This window comes from Parasteatoda tepidariorum, chromosome 10 (genome assembly GCF_043381705.1).
Source record: "Parasteatoda tepidariorum isolate YZ-2023 chromosome 10, CAS_Ptep_4.0, whole genome shotgun sequence".
Taxonomy (NCBI): domain Eukaryota; kingdom Metazoa; phylum Arthropoda; class Arachnida; order Araneae; family Theridiidae; genus Parasteatoda; species Parasteatoda tepidariorum.
The window spans coordinates 85,325,850-85,345,346 of NC_092213.1; the positions used below are offsets into that span (position 1 = coordinate 85,325,850).

The 19,497-nt window shown below is 29.4% G+C and overlaps 1 protein-coding gene across 1 annotated transcript in view; it reads right to left on the reverse strand.

The window, feature by feature from the left end:
- Nucleotides 1-13,104: 13,104 nt before the first annotated feature.
- The window catches only part of LOC107457130 (uncharacterized), a 20,163-nt gene continuing 13,770 nt past the window's right edge, over nucleotides 13,105-19,497 (reverse strand). Inside the window, exon 2 of the mRNA XM_016075207.3 lies at nucleotides 13,105-15,605. Within this exon, the coding sequence (XP_015930693.1) occupies nucleotides 15,118-15,605 (488 nt within the window). The 3' untranslated portion in view covers nucleotides 13,105-15,117. The remainder of the gene's footprint in view (nucleotides 15,606-19,497) is intronic.

The following is a 19,497-nucleotide window of genomic DNA, read 5'->3' on the forward strand; positions in this document are numbered from 1 at the left end:
ACGTTGGAATTTTACACATTGAAAAAAATTATGTATATTGCATTTAATTACAGTTTTGATCTATTTGTACACTGCAAGTAGAAAATATCAAATCAATGTTTTAAAAGCTCAAAGAAGCAATTAAATTAAAAGGAATAATGCATTTTTTTATCACTTATTATTTATCAGAAATTACGTAATCCATAATTTGTTATTTGTACAAATGCTTTTGAACCGGCAGAAATTACAAACTTCTCCAAATGATGCAAATTTTCAAATAACTGAGCCAGAAATTGGGCTTTTGGAGAGCCACATTTATTTTTACTTCTTCTAATATAAATGGGTTTCTCTTGACCTTTCATATCTGAAACTTTTTATTTTGAAGATGCAAAAATATCATGAGTTCTGAGATCATTGTGTGCATTAGAAGAATGCAGAAGTGTTTGATCATGAGAGAAAAATGGGAGAAATAAAATAACGGAGATTTTATAACAGGGCTGATTGTGGCTGAAATCAATCGTGGGAAATTAAATATTGACACAAACCATGTCTGGTATTAATCACAAGTTTCATGCAATTTACTTCATTTAATTTCATGAAAAGTTTCACTGTCTGATGTCAGTTTTATAAAGTTAACAAGTATNCTAGACAAACCCTTGGTTATACTGATAATATGAATTTCAACATTAACCGAAATTATTTTGTTACGTTGGAATTTTACACATTAAAAAAAATTATGTATATTGCATTTAATTACAGTTTTGATCTATTTGTACACTGCATGTAGAAAATATCAAATCAATGTTTTAAAAGCTCAAATAAACAATTAAATTAAAAGGAATAATGCATTTTTTTATCACTTATTATTTATCAGAAATTTCGTAATCCATAATTTGTTATTTGTACAAATGCTTTTGAACCGGCAGAAATCACAAACTTCTACAAATGATGCAAATTTTCAAATAACTGTGCCAGAAATTGGGCTTTTGGAAAGCCACATTTATTTTTACTTCTTCTGATATAAATGGGTTTCTCTTGACCTTTCATATCTGAAACTTTTTATTTTGAAGATGCAAAAATATCATGAGTTCTGAGATCATTGTGTGCATTAGAAGAATGCAGAAGTGTTTGATCATGAGAGAAAAATGGGAGAAATAAAGTAACGGAGATTTAAAACAGGGCTGATTGTGCTCCTGAAAACATCCGGACTTTTAGCTAACAGTGATCCGGAAGTTATCGAAGATGGAAGGTCCAGACGTTTAAAAAAAATCATTGATCACAGAAGTTTCTGGAAATCATATTTTCAAGGGTGGAATTTAAAAATACAGTTTATTTTATTTGTTTGTAAGGAAGAGCCAGAGAGATACTTTATAAGCTTATATTCATGATTAATATTCATTTTTTATCAGTAAATAGTTGTTATAATCATAAATTCAAGAAAGAAAGACGTATTTGTAAATTTTAATCACTTCTCCAGGTCATCATAGGTATGTGTAAAATTTTAAATATATTTTAAGTAAACTAAGAAATATTGAGAAAAATGAAAAAAACCTTGTTTAACTTTTTTTCTAATTTTTCAATTTAAACTTCTTTTTTTTTAACTCAAGAAATTTTCCGGAATTTTGACTTGAGCTCACAATCACCCCTGTTATAAGCAAAATTTTTTTAGGCTATGTGTAAAGTTTTGATACATCATGCAAGTCAAAAGGAGAAATTCAAAATTGGAAATAATGTAAGCACTTACATTTAGCGAAGTAAAAAATATGTATATAAATCTTAATCTAAAGAAGATTTTTTTTTTAAACCGTTATTTATAATTACTTAAACTATTAACATATTGCAGTACTGGCAATGTCACTATCTATTGTGGAATAAGAGTTTTGCTATCAGCTGATATTTTGTTTAAAAAATTTTTCAACAAATATGGAGAAATTTGAAAATAAACAGGAGACAATCATAAAAGACTGGAGTCTTTGTCAAGAAACAGGAGACTTATTTTCACCTTCCTTAAAATTGAATTATGAATTTCGTAATAGCGGTATTTTTCCTTCATTGTTTCTGTGGAGTTTCATTTGGGGATTCGGAAAATATTAGTTTCATTGAAATTTTCGGATTTCGCTGCAACGGAATTCGACTGTATTTGGTACTATTATGATTGAAGAGTAGAAGAAAGAACCTGCTAAGTTCCATCTTACAAACAAAATTATTTTATGGTTTAAAAACATGTTAAGATCACTTGTAAGAGGAAACCGGCCTTAAAATGCTTACAATCATGGTGAGAAAATATGTTTAAATGCATTTTAAGGCTAATTTCCTCTCGCCAAACGTGTTCTTCGAACAATCTCTTTCGTGTAGCGTACCTGTAATTGCAGTGTTCCCACAGTACTTGAAAGTCCTTGAATTCTGTGATAGGGTACTTGAAAAGTATTTGATTTTTCAACAAAATTAAAATTACTCATACTTACATTGATAGAAACCATTGCTCTTCCTTCCATTTGCCCATTTTCTGAAAGATTGTTAAGGTCAGAAAAGTGAGGCTTCATATTTATTTACCTCTCCTGTGATTATGATTGGATGACAAAATACAAGTAGGGCGTGGCAGAAATCAATCGTGGGAAATTAAATATTGAAACAAACCATGTCTGGTATTAATCACAAGTTTCATGCAATTTACTTCATTTAATTTCATGAAAAGTTTCACTGTCTGATGTCAGTTTTATAAAGTTAACAAGTATCCAATGTCAATTGGAAATTTTTTTTTATAGTTTTCAAAGTGATTTGAAAAAGCAGTATTCTAATCTATATATAACTATCAGACATTTGTATTGATAGCTAGCTGTAAGCTATGCGTATTAAACAATCTACAGCTATTAAGCAATGTAAACTTGATAAATAATAATGAATATTTTTTTTTTATCAACTAAGCATTGTGCTTTTAAAAATATGCTATTTCTGCTTCTACCTAATTAAAAAATCTGGTATTTTAACGTACTAATTATAGTACTAAGTAGGACAATTTGATTTTAGGTTCTTGAGAAGTCCTTGAGTTTTTAAAAAAAATTTGATTGGGAACCCTGCTGTAATTGCAATCTCACATCCATCTTTATTATTTCATACTGCTATAACATAGTTAAATTTATTTATGTATATTGAATAAGAATATTAATTTGTAAAAACAATCTTGTTTTTCAATTTTTTTTAAAAATTTTGTTTCAATTTTTTTTTTAAATTTTATGTAATAAATAATTATTTCTTAATAACCATATGTATATATTAAGATTTTTCCATATAACCATATGTATATATTACCAAGTGTATGTAACACTATGCTTTATTATTTTATGTTTCTAAAAATTAAATATATTAATTTTGATATATTTAAATAATGGCTGATTATCAGACTCAGTAATAAACTATGATGCATTGAGTTTTTTATTTTCAGCTTTCATTCAAAAGATTGTTTCTGTTTATAACTGAAATATTTGTGTATTGAGTAAAATTTATCGCCAATAAAAATTTCCTTTACTGATTTAATTATGTGTAAAAATAAATTTACCAATCATAAATGATAGAACTATTTTAAATTAATAAACAGTTTTTTTTTTTTTTTTGGTTAAATTTGCATTTAAATTTATATCATAAAAAATTAGTTTGCTTTATAAATGAGAATAGGTTTGTTTCAGAGGCTAATTTTTTTCTAAAATAACTTTTAACTAATTTTTTTCTAAAATGAATCATTGATAGCATCTTCTATAGAGCACTCTGAATGCAACAGGAGGTTGTAGATCTCTTTCAGAGACCTTAAAAAAAAAAAAAAAAATGAGCTCCCTAAATAAGAGCCACTTACATATTTTGAATACATTTGATTTTACTTATTTGATTTGTTAATATTTTTTGTTTTGATAATTTTTCATGTTTCCTTGTTTGACTTTCTCCGTATTTGGGTTTTCCCGGTCGCTGGGGAAGGTTTTGATAGTCTCTCCTTATAGTAGGGTGCTCAACCTATGATCTGCGGGCCATGTGCGGTGCGCCGATTGTTGATGTTCGGCCCATGGGAATTTTTGAACGTGAGAAAAATTTATTTTATTTGTTTTTTCTTAAACATTATACATTTTCTTTTATTAAATATTTCACTCAAAATTAATATTACTTAATAAAATGTGTTTTTTTTTTCATTCTATTAGCTTCTCATTGGTTCAAATTTTTATCCCCCCTCCCAATATTTATGTGTATGTGTTTATAGATATGTATATGTTAATTATATGTTTTTAAAAAATGTGTCGCTTTTTTTTAGTTTTATTTAAATTCAAATAATTAAAAGTATTTATTTTTCTGCAAATATGGTATTAAGTTAACTAATGAAAATATTTGTTGCTTAAAACACTAATGTTTTAAAAATTATCATATTTGCCACTAATGTGACTAAATATATATGCGTCCCTTCGTTAATCTACTAGCTGTGCAAGTGACCCCTCTCTCAAAAAAGTTGAGCACCCCTACCTTAAAGTTTTCTTCAACACTAAGTCTAGGGAAAAATTTCCGTGCCTTCCAAGAGTGGTCACAAATGGAGGTGGTCGTTACACAGAGGTGGTCTTTCCCGGAGGTTTCACTGTATATTCTTAGAAAGTGTTAATAAATAGTTTTCAATTATTATTATTACTTTTGTAGTTTAAACATTTAGCAAGTTACTTAATTAAAAACTTTCATTTGAGTGAAGTTCTTAAGCAAAGAATACCTTTGCAACTTCCTTTTCTAGAGTTTATTTATTTAATATTCAGTGTGTATATATTTCCTTTATTTATTTATTTTTTGTTAGATGACTGTTGATTCCCTTTTGTATTCATATCTTTATTACCCACTGTATTATTTTGTTTATTAAATTTTTGCTATTATGTTTTTATTGATTACTCTTCTGTTATAATGCCTGTGTTGGCTGTCTACTCTATTCCTTGCAGAACTCTTATACTCTTTAAATTTCAATAATTTTACAGGGTGACCACCCACCAGGAAAACCTGGAATTATCAGGGAATTTTTTTTATACTTGAAAAAAACTGGAAAAATTTGGATAAAAACCTGGAAAAATCAGGGAATTTTAAAGAAAAGCTGGAAATTTTTTCTTTGAGAATTTTTCCCATTTCACTAATTTAAATTATTTACTAATTTTTGTAATTTAAATTATTTAATCCATTATCCAGTGTTTTCACTACAGAGCGAGAATGTTAGAATCTCGCATATTTGTTTCTTTTCTCGCAATAAAAAATGATTATTGCGAGAAGTTCACGCACTCTATGAATCAATTTCAAAATGAGAGAATTTTGGAAAAAATTTCGTCTTTTGCCATTTTGAATAAAATCCGTTTCACTTTTCTTCCTTGATCTTTCATTATTTTGAACATCGGTCCTTGTTATCTAGTTTCCCTATTTACTAGTATTGTTCAGAACTGGTGCGAACATCAGAACACCCCCCCCCCGAACCACAGAATCCCTTTCAGAACACATTTCTCTGCAACCGCATGCTCACCGTAGGTAAGGTTTCTTCACATAAGATGTTTATATTTTTTGTGCATGAATGTAAGTTAAGGCGACATCTTCTACTTCGTAACGGATAAATGAAAATGAAACAAATGTTGGTAGAAACGATCGAAACAAAACAAATTTGGATATTTTTCAGCCAAATAAATGTAATAGCTGATGAAAAAGTAAATATAGAACATTTTCCATATGATGATGCAGCAAAAATATTCAATCAGAAGATGTTAAAAATGTATTATAATTAAAGAAAAAAAAATTTCAAGTCTACTCGTTTTTCTTTAATTTTTAGAAATCTCACTTAACTTTTTGAAATCTCACCCTGTTTTTGAGAAAGGGTGAGAAATTCTCTTCCATTTTTTTTCTATAATGAATACACTGTATACCCACTTTTTTTTATACGGAAATGTATCGCCAAACAGTTTAAATATCATCAACTTAGCGATACTTTGCTTGCATCAAAATTTATTCCCATTACAGCTCTGTTAAACTAGAATGCCAAATAAAATTCTCCCATGGTTGCTAAATGAATGTAGAAACCTTTGACCGCTATTGGACTGTGCAATTTAGGAAAGATTGTGGTGGAGGTGGAAGAAGGGATTAGGACATTAGCTTCTGTTTTTAAATTCTGTCCTTGGGCTGAATCCATTTATGGCTCAAGTTTGTTCTGATGCTTTGGTGATAATTTTTTTCTATTTTGACAAAATGTTTTTGTATTTTTAACTTTATAAAATTCTCCAAAAATTAGTTGGTTATAATTTAATAATAGTCGATTTTATATTGCACTCTTTTTCTGAAAGCTTTTCTACTCCCATTTAAAGAAATCTGAGAATTATTTTTTCTCAGCAAACCAACCAATCGCACATTTTTTTACAATTGCTAACAGCAATATTTATCGACAAATAGTTACAATTGTTGCATTAATGCTAATTTATTCTATTTCATTTTAAGCTTTTATAACATATTTTAATTCTAAAAAAAAATTTTTTTAAGAACCAACTACTATATATTAATATTTAATTTTACTCTTTTGTTGGTCAATGTATGATTTTTGATTCAATATTTTGTACCAAAACATTTAAAAATAAATAAAAAATCTTTCCAAATTGTCAAAATAAATTATTTTTATTAAGATATGTTAAAAAAATAACATTTTGAATAAAATACCTTATAATATAGGCACTTTTCTTGGGCACATTATAAGAAACCTACACTTTATAAGAAGCAAAAACCTGGAAATTTTATGATTTTTATCTGGAAAAATCAGGGAACTTTGAAATCTGATTTGAGTGGCCACCCTGTTTATTGAAACTTTTTATGCATTATGAAATAATGACTCCAATAACCTCTAAGTTAAGTAGTAGTTGTTAAATATTGCAGTTTAGTTTTTTTGTTGTTTTTTTTTTGTTTTACCCGTTCAAATTAAAATATCGATAAAAATAATATCATTTGATTGAACTTTATACAATATTCATATAAGTTTCATTAGATGAATAAGTAATTGCAAGATTTATTTGAATTTTTTACAATGTAGCTTGTTGCTTTTTTAAATCATTATTTTTTCTATTTTTTTTTTTTTTTTCAAAAAAAATTTTATTAAAAAAAATATTCTTCCTAACCTCATCGCTGCCAACTCTACTAGATTTTTCAGTAGACTCCTGGATTTTGCCAGTTTCTCCTGGTCTACTGGTTTAATTAAAATTCTCCTGGTTTTGGTGCATTTTTGAAAATTCCCTAAACTTGAATAAGTTTCCTAAGGAAATCCCTATTGAACTACAATTTTTCTACAGATTATTGATTGCTTGCTGGAATATTTAAATAAGTATTACTAATACATAATGACACGAGCCTCATTTGTAGTTCAAAACTTTTTTCATCTCAGTTTATTTTTATTCAGAACTCTCTTTTAAAATTAATTAAGAAAATCTTTTAACTATCTTCAGGGATGTGATTCTTCCGCGGATTCGCGGATTTCCGCTTTTTTTTTCAGATTTTTCCATTTTTTCCGCTAATTTCCGCTGAAATTTTTTTTTGCTCAAGTTAAAATATTTTATGAGAAATTAAATTTTCCTCGAAGCGAAAGTATGGAAGTCCTCATTCCTCCCTCAAACATTGATTTTCGTATTACCTGATTTAAAAGTTGAACGTTGCGATTCTTAATCAGTCGATTTAAATGTCATACCTTGCGATTCTTATTAACGAGATTTAAAAATCCAATATCGCGATTTGTAATTACGCGCTTTTAAAACCCTATGTAGCGATTCGTATTCACGCGAACTTAAAATCCAATGTCGTGATTCGTTTTTGCGGTCGTAATATCAAACATCGATTTTCCTATTTATACATGCTTTAAATATTAGTGGGATTCGTATTCGCGCTATTTAAAAATTACGCATCGTGATTTGTAATTACGTGATCTAAAAATTACGCATCATGATTTGTATTTTCGCATTTTTTAAATTCGATGTAGAGTTTCATATTCACGTGATTTAAAAGCCTCATTTCGGGATTCATATTCTCTTAATTTAAAATCATGCATGTGATTCATATTTATATATTCATGCAATTTTAAAATTAATCATCGGGATTTATAATCACATGGTTTACAAGTTTAAAAATTGCANTTTTCATTGCAACCAGCCCATAGTTAAGTTTTTGAGGTAATCTTTTTTATTTTTATTCTGAACAAATCATTATTTTGAATGCTCTTGTAAGGAATTAGTTAACTATGTTTACTAACAAATCTGGAATCAGCATTTTACGGAAGGTATTTTATTATACATTTTTAGATTGTTGATAACTATCTTTGTTTTTGCATGATTTATTTTACATAAAAAAGAATTTTTAGTGCCATCCAAATCAATTTAACTGTAATAGAATTAAGATTTAAAAACAGACTGACGTTTTATTTTAAACCACGAATTACATAATTTTATTGCTTAATATTTTTAAGAAAAATCTATAGAAATTCTAAAAATTATCAAGCACTATTTCTCCTAATCTAACAAAGTGTCTCCTTTATTTTCAATCTTTTCTGAAAAGTTTAGTTCTGTACATCAAAAATATCTAAAAATTGCTAATCAAAATTAAACCTAAAATCAAAGATGGTAAGGAAAGTGTTTTTTTTTTTCGCAATTAATTAAAAAAAAGAGATTTGGAATTTACTTATTTTTGCAGAAACTGTAATTGCATAAAACATAATTTACCATTGTTGAAAAAGAACAGTAAATTGCAAAAATAATTAAATTTGGAAAAATTGCATTTAGTTGCATCTTTTTTCAAAAGCTCATAAAATGATGAATGTACTAACACATTCATGTGTTTAAGATTTTTAATTCATTTTTTACTGACAAATAAAAAATGTAACAGATTTAATGAAATAATTATTAGAATAAAATATCCAAATTTTTTAACTAGAGGAATTATTAAATTTGTCATGATTTTAATATAATTTAATCTTATTTTGATGAAAATTCATAAAGAAGGAAAGTCATGGATTTCGGTATCGAACAAAATTTGTCATGATTTTAACTATTTTTTAAAAAGAATCATGGATTTAGCTCACCAAAAAATCTAATTTTTAAAGAGGAATTTATCCCTCCCCCCAAATTTCACAGTGCTCCGAATATCTGAATTTGTAACCAAAACCCCACTCACAGTCATATTTTATTAAAATATAAAATGTTTTTTTTTTCATGTTCTTTAAAAATTATGGTGTTTTCTTTCAAAAAATGAAAGAAAAAACATTTCTAGAGCGAATTATCTTTTAAACTTCTGTGATTTCAGAATTTTTGTTATTATTATTATTTATTTATTATCAATTTAAGATTTTAGCTGAAGAAAGCCAGTCATTGTCGAATTTTTTTTTCCGAAATGAAAACGTAGAAATCAGGAGTATTTCTTTCCTTTCAGATGAACAAGGGAAGTATCTTTAGAATATAAATCGGCAGAAAAAAATTGTTTGTTTTTGTATTTGTTTTTCAGCTATTTTATTACTGTTTTTTTTTTTTTTTTTTCAATTTAAAATCTTTAAATATGAAAATGCAGAGTATAACAGTTTTGGTTAAACCTATCATTTCAATCTATGTTTTTATAATGCTTTTTTAAATTTCTTGTTGTGTTTTTGTCGGAGATAATAGTAACTTCGTTAAGTCATGAAAAATTCTAGGAATTAGTCATGAATTTGAAAATCTAAAATGTAGCAGATACCTTGTAAATGCTCATTAACATTCAAAATTATAATATCAGACACAAAAACGTTTTTCCTCTGAATAAACAAACCCCTTTTTCAACGGAGTCGAAATTCTGAAATTCTTCAAAATTTCAGAATTTCTGAAATCAAAATTCTGAAATTCTTCAAAATAAAGGGGGGTAGTCGCAATTTGGGACATATGATCCCCATAGTTTGGTCTGGAGAAAGACCCAAAGTTTGGACCCCTTAATGTTAATTAGAACTTTTTAAGCTAATCGAAACATTTTTGCACACAATTATAAAATTTGTTTATCTAAAGATATTTCCACGAAAAATATAACTTTGAGTAAATATTTATTATTTAATCTAATAATGTTTGAAAAAAATTGAATTACAAGTTATGAAACTTTTTAAAATCGAATATGGCAAAATACAAAATTTGAGCAAATTTGATTGAATAGTTTCTGTGAAATCAAATTTTAAAGAAGCCATATATTTAAAATTTGATTTCTCAGGAACTATTCGACCGACTTTGCTCAAATTTTAAATTTTGCCATGTAAAATTTCATCCTTTAAAATGGTGTAAAAAAAATTATATCTTGCAATTCAAAAGTTTTCTGACTGTTATTGAGTAAAATAATAAATATTTACTAAAAGTTATATTTCTTATGAAATTACCTTTGGATAGATAAATTTTATAATTACGTGTAAAATTTTTACAATTTGCCAAAAAAGTTCTCGAGATGTAGGAAAATACTCAAAAAATAAAATTAACATTAAGGGGTCCAAACTTTGACCGCTCTCTTGACCAAACTTTGGGGACTATATTTCCCAATTTGCAGCTATTTTGTGAGTTAGAAATTCGAATCCATTGTAAAAAAGATATGCTTATTCAGAGAAAGTACGTTTTTGTAACTTAAAATATCGTCCATACTAATGAACTAGAATATGTGAGGTTGAGTCCTGAAACCTTTAAGGTTGAGTCCTAAAACGTGATGATCCGATCAAAAGTTATTCACTGTAGTTCGTTTTTTATTTTGAGCGCTGTACATACAATGCATGCATCTATTTACAATGATTAAAATTTCTCATTTTGTAAACCATACAAACAAATTCATTTAGAGTCTCAATTTGAGTTAAAAAGTAATTAATTTTTTACAGTTCTGATTGCAATGTAATTGAGAGCATTTGCATTTAAGCATGCTGTAATTACTATAATTATTTGTTGATTACTTGTAATGGTTAGATTACGGTGACTGGCAATCATGATTACTTGGAATCGTATGTTATAATTATATATAGACACGATGACTGGTAATCAAAGAATATGATTATTTGTAATGATAATTATATGCAATTGCTTCTTGTTCTGATTACAAGTAGTTGTAAGCCTCTTTTTTTTTTACAGAAGTTATAGTTGCTTGTAATTGTGACTTCTTGTAATCACGATTACAAGAAATTTATTACTATGTCATTGTTATTTGTTGTTAATTACAGTAGTCGTCAGTTCTGCNAATGTTATTTTCCTCATAAGATTTTAGGATTTTTCTTTCTTTTTTGAAAGACGTTCACCTAACCATCATTTTGTAAATAATCATTAGTGTATTACTTCATCGTTTTTTAGATTATTTCCAAAAAAAAATTTTTTTTTTAGTTGGGTTTAACAATAAAGAAACGGTTTTTTGTAGCGATTGAAAACCGGAAAAATCAGTTATCCGGAATAGTGATGGTCCCGATCGTTCCGGATAATCGGTTCCCTACTGTATATAGACACGATGACTGGTAATCAAAGAATATGATTATTTGTAATGATAACTATATGCAATGGCTTCTTGTTCTGATTACAAGTAGTTGTAAGCCTCCTTTTTTTTTTTTTACAGAAGTTATAGTTGCTTGTAATTGTGACTACTTGTAATCACGATTACAAGAAATTTATTACTATGTCATTGTTATTTGTTGTTAATTACAGTAGTCGTCAGTTCTGCGTAAATTTCTGTTGAACAGTATTTCAAGATTTTTATCATTTTGAATTTATTCTCAACTAATTACTAAAGAATAAAGACTAAAAATTATGTACTATTTCTTCATTATTCAAGAAGATTTTGTGTAATTATTTATTCGTCTTTATTCATTATTCTGAATGACGATTCCCCATACGTAGGGGGGGGGGGCACTCTTCAGTCCTGAGGACTGAAATCAGTCTTGAGAAAACAAGTGAGCTAAATTCCTTGCTACAATTAATCTTTTTTTCATTTTATGTTTTGAATTACTAAAAAATATATATATATTTGGCTAACAATATTAAAAAAATTATTACTTGTTAAGGAAAATATTATTTTTCGTAAATATTACGAAATAATGGTGAAAAAAAGGGGGAATGATGGAACTTCAGCATATTCTCTTATTTAATGCGAATCTGCTGGAGTTTTTTTTTTTTTTTTCTTTTGCTGATACTTAGAAATGCTTAGAAAAACGAAATAAAATGCGTAAATTGATATCATTTCAAATATATATATATAGAGAGAGAGAGCTAAGAATAAAAATTGATGACAATGAGGTGAAAAACCAGTAGACATGTAAATGGGAAAAAAATAAAAAATGGTGGAAGAAAAAAAATACTTCTAGAAAGAAAAAAAAATAGTTGTTTATTATTCAGCAAATGGGGTTAAAAAGATATGATAAAGATATGATGTAGCTTTTATTTTTGTTTTAATTGCTGTAAAAAAAAAAAAAACGAAAAAGTCATTGATGTAATGTATGGCCATTCTCATGGAAATGTGTCTTTTGCAATCATTAAGCAAAAAAATTTTTGAAAATTCTGTTGATCAACGCTAGACTGGGTTAATTAGTTAAAATGTAAGTTCAGTCTTGAACTTTTTTTAAGTGGCACCTATGATGACAGGGTTGCCACTCGACAGGAAAAACCTGGAAAACACAGGGAATTTTGATATTTTTTCTTTAAAAACTGAAAAAATACAAGAAATTTTGTTTCTTACTTTCATCTTTTAAAAAATTGTGATCACTCCTAGTGTAATCTATCGGATATTTAAGGATGATATTCTAACTATACTAAACTATTTCATTTACTATACATAGCATTATTTAAGTATGTTCAGCTGTTCCTTTTTTCGCTTAAGTTTTTTCAACAATTAAAACTAATAATAATCCAATATAGCTCACACAAGAGCACAGTAATTGTTGTGTCCTCTTAATATATTGTGTGTAATATGTACAGGGAATTTTTTTTCTTCCTAATTTGAGTTACTACAGTGGATGGGGAAGGAGGGCGGATGTGTGGTCATAAACAGATTCAGGGGGTCCTATTTTCATGCTGAGAAATGAAGTGATTTGTGTAGTTTTTTTTTAAAAAAAGAAAGAGGAAAAAAAACATGTTACCAATATAATTGTGTTTATATTTGCTGAATTATAATACTATTTTACCACTACAATATTCTTTCCAGCACCGATATAACTTATGTAGATAAATCTATCGTAACTGAGTATTCTCGATCACAGTTGGCTTCTTTCAATTTCACGTGGGGAAAAAAGAAAAATCACTCCATTCACGTTGATTTAGTTATTGTTTCATTTATATTAAGATCATCTAGTTCGCCCCTTCTTCAGCACCTTGTACAAAAAAAAAAAAGCAATATCATTTTGTTGGCAACCAAAAATGCGATTGCCGAAGTCAAATGAGTCTTTTTTTTAGTTTGTCTTCTTTTTAAATCCCATTTTTAAAAAATGCGATATCATATTTCTATTATCGCAATGGCAACAATCGCTCTTTCACATCACATGCAAAACATTCTATCATATCCTTGTAGTAGTAGAGTGAAAACGATATCACGGATATCAATATTTTTAGCTCGTTAGTTTTTTGAACAGAAATTTATTCCAAACTTCTTCCAGTCTATTCCTAGTTTTGCTCCAAAGATAAATTTATATACTTGTTGCAAAATTGGCATTCGTGCCCTCCGTTTTATTTTTTGTTTCATATTCTTTTTGTCCAGTCATTCCTGATACTATTTGAGGTTCAATGAATTCAAATAGTATTTTAAAAACTGATGCAGGACATCTTGTTGGAGATAATCTGCTAACGTTGAGGTTTAAATCTGCAAGAAAATTTTTCTTCTTTTCATTTTGAGTATTTGCACCACTTTGAGATAAAACACAGTTTTATTTGATTTGGTTTCAATATAGAGAAATGTACACATCTTCACGAGATATATTTCGAGTCGGGCATGTGTTGAGTAGAACATGTCCTAATAAAGTATGTGTTTATTAATACATGCACATTCTCCAACTTTTTAGGAGCTTTATAATAGTTTAAGTAGCGATTCCCAAATGTTGTTCCGTGGAACCCTTGGATTCCGATAGGACAACAGTATCAGTTACGAAACCCTGCAATAATATTTACAACCAATTAAGTTTTCATAAGTTATTTAACATTGATATGATAACTCTAAGAGATTTAATATCGACTATGTCAACCTTCATATATCAAAAGGTACTTCAAGATGGAATCAAGTCAACATCTTTTATATACTAGTGATTTTGCATTTAATATTTATAGTGGTAGTTACACCACATTACTCCCCTTCCAGAATTTTTTCTATGATAGAATTCGATGAACGGATAACACTAGTTGATTTATGCTGTGTATTTTTATCATTTCGCTCATTATTTTTTTTTTCTTCAATATTTCGGGAAACTTAATTTACTTAACTGGCTTTTTTTTTCTTTGAGAAGTATATTTTCAAGCAAATCAGCCATTTAATGTGAATCATCCATCAATGTTGGCAAGTCCATATCACGTCTGCAAGTCACCATTGAGGGGAGATCATAATCGACTATGTCATGTCAACCTTCATCTATCAGGAGGTACTTCAAGGTAAAATGAAGTTAACATTTCTTATATACTAGTGATTTGGTATTTAATATTTGTAGTGGTAGTTACGCCACAAACTTTTCTCAACGTTTATGTTTATTTATTTTTATTTAAATGTGGACCGAATTTAGGCTCAATCATTTCCAGGTTGTGCATACCATGAAATCAAATTATGAACTAGACTAGATGCCACTTTAGGCCCGTAAATTCAAATGCCTGACATAAAAAATCCAATTATAAAACTATAATTGTTAAAACTAAACGATGAAAAAATTTTACTCTGCTTTCATTCATTAAGTATTTTCAGAATAATTAATAAAATTTGAATTTGTCAAATATTTTCAAAATAAATAATGGTATTTAGTTAAATAATATTTTTTTCACATTTGCTAACGAAATTTCTTGTAAATTTCGGGGTTCCGTTAAAATAAAGTCAATCATTTAGGGCTCCCTAGCCAAAAGAAATTGGGAACCGCTGTTTAAAGCTATAAATTTGTTGAAAAAAAAAAGACTAAAGCACTTGAATGACTTAACAGACACTCTCCTCTCCAGGTTTTTCTTTGTCCGCTAGCGCCACAGAACAATCGTTTGCCATGATATTTATATTACTAATGTTTTCGTAGCTTTCAACTCTCTTTATCCTAACTGGTGAGTAACTCGGTGTTACATGCGCGCGCGGACTTTGCGAGCAGATGTCGGGCACTGAAGTGACGGTCCCAGCGTCTTTGTGCTTGTTTTGCATAATGATGGGGTTTATTGTTTCCGTGAGTCTGTTCGGTGCGGGATTTCCAACTGAGAAAGGACTGAAGACGGCCGAGAATGCTAAAACAAGATGGCTGCCGAAGTCCATGTAGAAAGCATTGCCCCATTCTCCGCTTTGCATGTAGAGGGCGTGAAGGATGGCCAAGGGACGAAGTATGACTAGCCAGATGAAATTATAATAAAGAGCCATGTCGACGAAGGTGTTGGTCTTGCAGCCATATTGACAGACAGCTCTTTTAGACCACGTTAGAAAACCTGAAATAAGAGGTATGTCTTAGTAAAAATGACTGAATGATCATAATCATAGAACTTTTTTTTTCTTGGTGAATTTACAACATTTAAAAAAACACAATTATACAGGGTGATTCATAAAAGATGGGCAAAATTTTTGGAAGTGATAGTACATTCCACCCAATCAAGCAATTTTTATCAAAGAATGCATGGTCGAAAACAAAACCCAAACCCGTTAGAGGAAGTCAAAAGTTATGTTCTTATATGAGGCAAAAACACACAAAGAACGATGAAGTTGAGTTATAAAAGCAAATTTAATGGCATGCGATTACAATAAGCGTTCAAAACAGTGGCTGGCAGCGGATAAGCACGCAGTACAACGGCAAAGAAAAGATTGGCAAACATTCTGAAACACACCAGGCATATCTCGAACTTCCCCTGCAGAGGCCGAAAGCTTGGAGACAAGTTCTTCTGGAGGGGAATGGGAGTCTTATACATAAGAGCCTTCAGCTGGCCCCACAGAAACAATCGAGACGTGAAAGATCTGGCCAGCGCGGTGGCCAAGCTAAGGGCTCTTCTTCCCATAACATGCAAATAATAACTCGCAACAAGAATGGGGCTTTCTCGTTTGCATGAAACAACTTTCCAAATGCGCCAACTCCTTTGCATTTTGTTTTCGACCATGCATTCTTTGATAAAAAAATTTTTACTTGGGTGTGTACTATCACTTCCTAAAATTTTGCCCATATTTTATGAATCACCCTGTGTATGAAAAAAGGAAGCGATACTTTTGAAATTATGATTTACAAAAATGTAATTATTGATGATGTATAGATAAGAATCTAACATACATTTTATTACCACGTTTTTATTATAAACTATGTAGCTTTCGTGTATGTTAGGGTGGAATCGTGTACTTGAAATTTCGATCGCTTCCCAATTAACTAAAGGGCCCGAGCCTCGTTTGGAAATACAAATTTCCTATGGATGGTGTTTCCAGTAGAAATGTAAACAGTAACAATCTCGAGCTGTATGCCTGCTCTAGTTCCGGTTAGAAAGCTTGCAGCTGCTTACTGCATGTTATTCTGCGAAGCAATATTTTCAAACGGATAATTTTGTTTTCAATAAAAGGAATAAATTAGATAATTTCTGATCTCAAATCTGCCGTTTTTCATAAGATATTGATGCTATTATGTAATTCTGGTGAGTTTGAAGTGAAAATTTGTTTTAGTTATTTAGAGATAAATTGTTAAAAAAGGTGATATGGTTGCTAGATTTTGAATAACTCGCTTTTTTGTCAGTCTTGATATGGCCTCTTTCCATAAGTTTATTACTGTTTGTTCTCGTTGCAAGCTGTGCACCATCTTACGTTAGTATTGTTATCATTGTAAACACAAGTAATAAGTAATCAAATACATTGTTTGCAAGAATCTCAAAACGCAATTATGACAAATGGCATTAAAATACAACGGAAACAGTAACCCGGAAATTTAGGCGGTACCGAGCTTGCAGCGTTCTCTAATGTAGAAAACACCATCCATAGGGGGAAAATATATTTATTCAAAAACAAAAGATAGTCAAAAATAGTTAAAAAAAGAAAAAAAAAATTGTTGAAAAAAATAATTCACGTGAAAAGCAAAATTTGAAGTAACTTTTGAACAAATAAGTATTTCGAAAAATTAAATACACAAATAACGATGTCCTTTTGCGTGTCAAATTTCGATTTCGTAGTTGCATTTCAGCGAGCTACAAATCAACCAAAGGTGATGTTGTGCTACAATTAATAATTCTCGAACTGGTTATCGATTTTTTTTTCATTCCGTCAGACTCCCTGTACTTTTTTCTACTCACAAATGTAATTTTAAAATTCTAAATCTTATATTTTATACGCAGCTCATACATTTTATTTTTAAAAAAATATAGATATGCACCCCTGTACATTGTGCCCACCGCCTAAGAAAAATTTCTCGCTATGCCTCTGATACTTCCAGAAATTATATAATGTAGTCAAACCTTCAAGGGACCACAATTTCGGTTCACTATAACTATAAAAATTTTTAGTAATCTTTAGCTGATGAGCAATCCTCCACATCAGATATGGAAACACTTCCAGACTCTCCGATAATTTTTCCCGAATTAATGTTATTCCGCTTTTTAAACTTGTCTAATTAGCCATTCGCACACATAAAAGTAGTCTCACCAAATCGCTTAGCAAATTCATCGGCCTGTGAAGCATTTGTCTAGATACTGAATGCTGAATCCATTCAATAAGGAAAGCAAACAAGAAAAAATACTTATTGCCACATTCCCTGCTACATATGGTTTTAAAAATCGGTATATGTATGTATTTATTTTGAAGTAGAAATTTCAAAATTATTTTTTTAAAAAAGGAAGAAAATAAATCAGTCAAGGACAGAAAAAAGTTCATACTATCCAAATTCCTCTCTTTTTTTTGTTCACTATCTGTATAGAAGAAATTTGGGTCCGTTAGTGGACCCTTCACAAAATATCTTTTCATAAAAACGGACCCTTCACAAAATAATTCATCTTTTAATCCGACCCTTCACAAATTTGTTTATCTTCATTGTTGTTTTGTTTAAACCCTTCCCAGGGGAGTGGGGAAGAAAGACAGATGTAAACGAACTAAATTTTGTCTTCGGCAGACGATTCTTCCTTTATTCTCCGAAAATGAATTTCTGCGTTCAGCAGTATAGGCGGTTAAATACCAAATATTTGTATGTTGCATCTCTAATTCAGTAGCTGCAATTGCTGTTTATTTTTTAAGATTTAATTTTTTTAATTATAATTTTACAGTGTTGAGCATAATCTTGTATCTCTTTACAATTTAAAAACTCATTGGAAAAGTTTTTTGCAATAACAGGACCCTATTTGCACACATTCACAAAAGCAGGACCCTGGTTGAAAGAATGTGACTTAACGTTTATTTCATATTCACAAATGACGAGTCATTTTTTCACAATTTTACGAAAACGGACCTTTCACAAAATGTCGCTGGACAGACCCCTGACTATATCCACACAAAAAAATAACATTATACGTGTGTAACAAGGCAACGTGAGCGAACATTTCGTTCACTATATCCGGGAGTTCGCTATAAACCGTGTTCACTGTAGCGGGGTTCGACTGTATCTTGTTTCGGTGCTTGAACTAAATAAATTTTGTTTCTACAAATAAATATCTAGGTTAAATCTTGTTACACGAACCCGTGACCTAAATACGCATAAGAACGTTTTTGTATTCATTCTGTTAACATGAATCATTTGTCTTTGTTGGTCTTCGAAGCTTTCTTATTCTTTTAATTCTCATTTTTTGAAGAAATATATATTTAAAGAAAGAAAGAAATGAAATCAGTTAGATCTCAACTGGTTTGGGAGTCCTGACGCTTTACTTTAACGAAAGAGTTTTATTTTGTTCAGTCAGGAGAATGACCCAGAATTCCATATTCAAGGTTAATCGAAGGCGGAAGTCTAAACTTGTCTTGGAAATCGGAACACGAAAAATGTTTCAGACGAGATCGAAGTTTTAAAATGAATCGAATTTTTTTTTGTGGAGTGTTTTTATATAAACAATCTTTATAGGGTCATTTATTTTTGGTAATGTTAATATTGAAATATTTTTAGGATTGAAATTCATTTATAAAAAGAAATTCATTGCCACCACTTTAAACAATTAAGATTGAATCCTATAATAGATCTGATCATTCGATCAAAAGTTATTCCACTGTGCTTATAATAAGATTATATAAATAATAATAAATCATCGTTAATTTTTTTTTCTTTTTTCATATTTATTTATTCAACAATTCATAATCTGTTACGTTTATTTTTTTTTTTTTTTAATATTTCATAATCTTCATTGAACAGCCCACCCAATTTTGGATTTACGACTACTAATG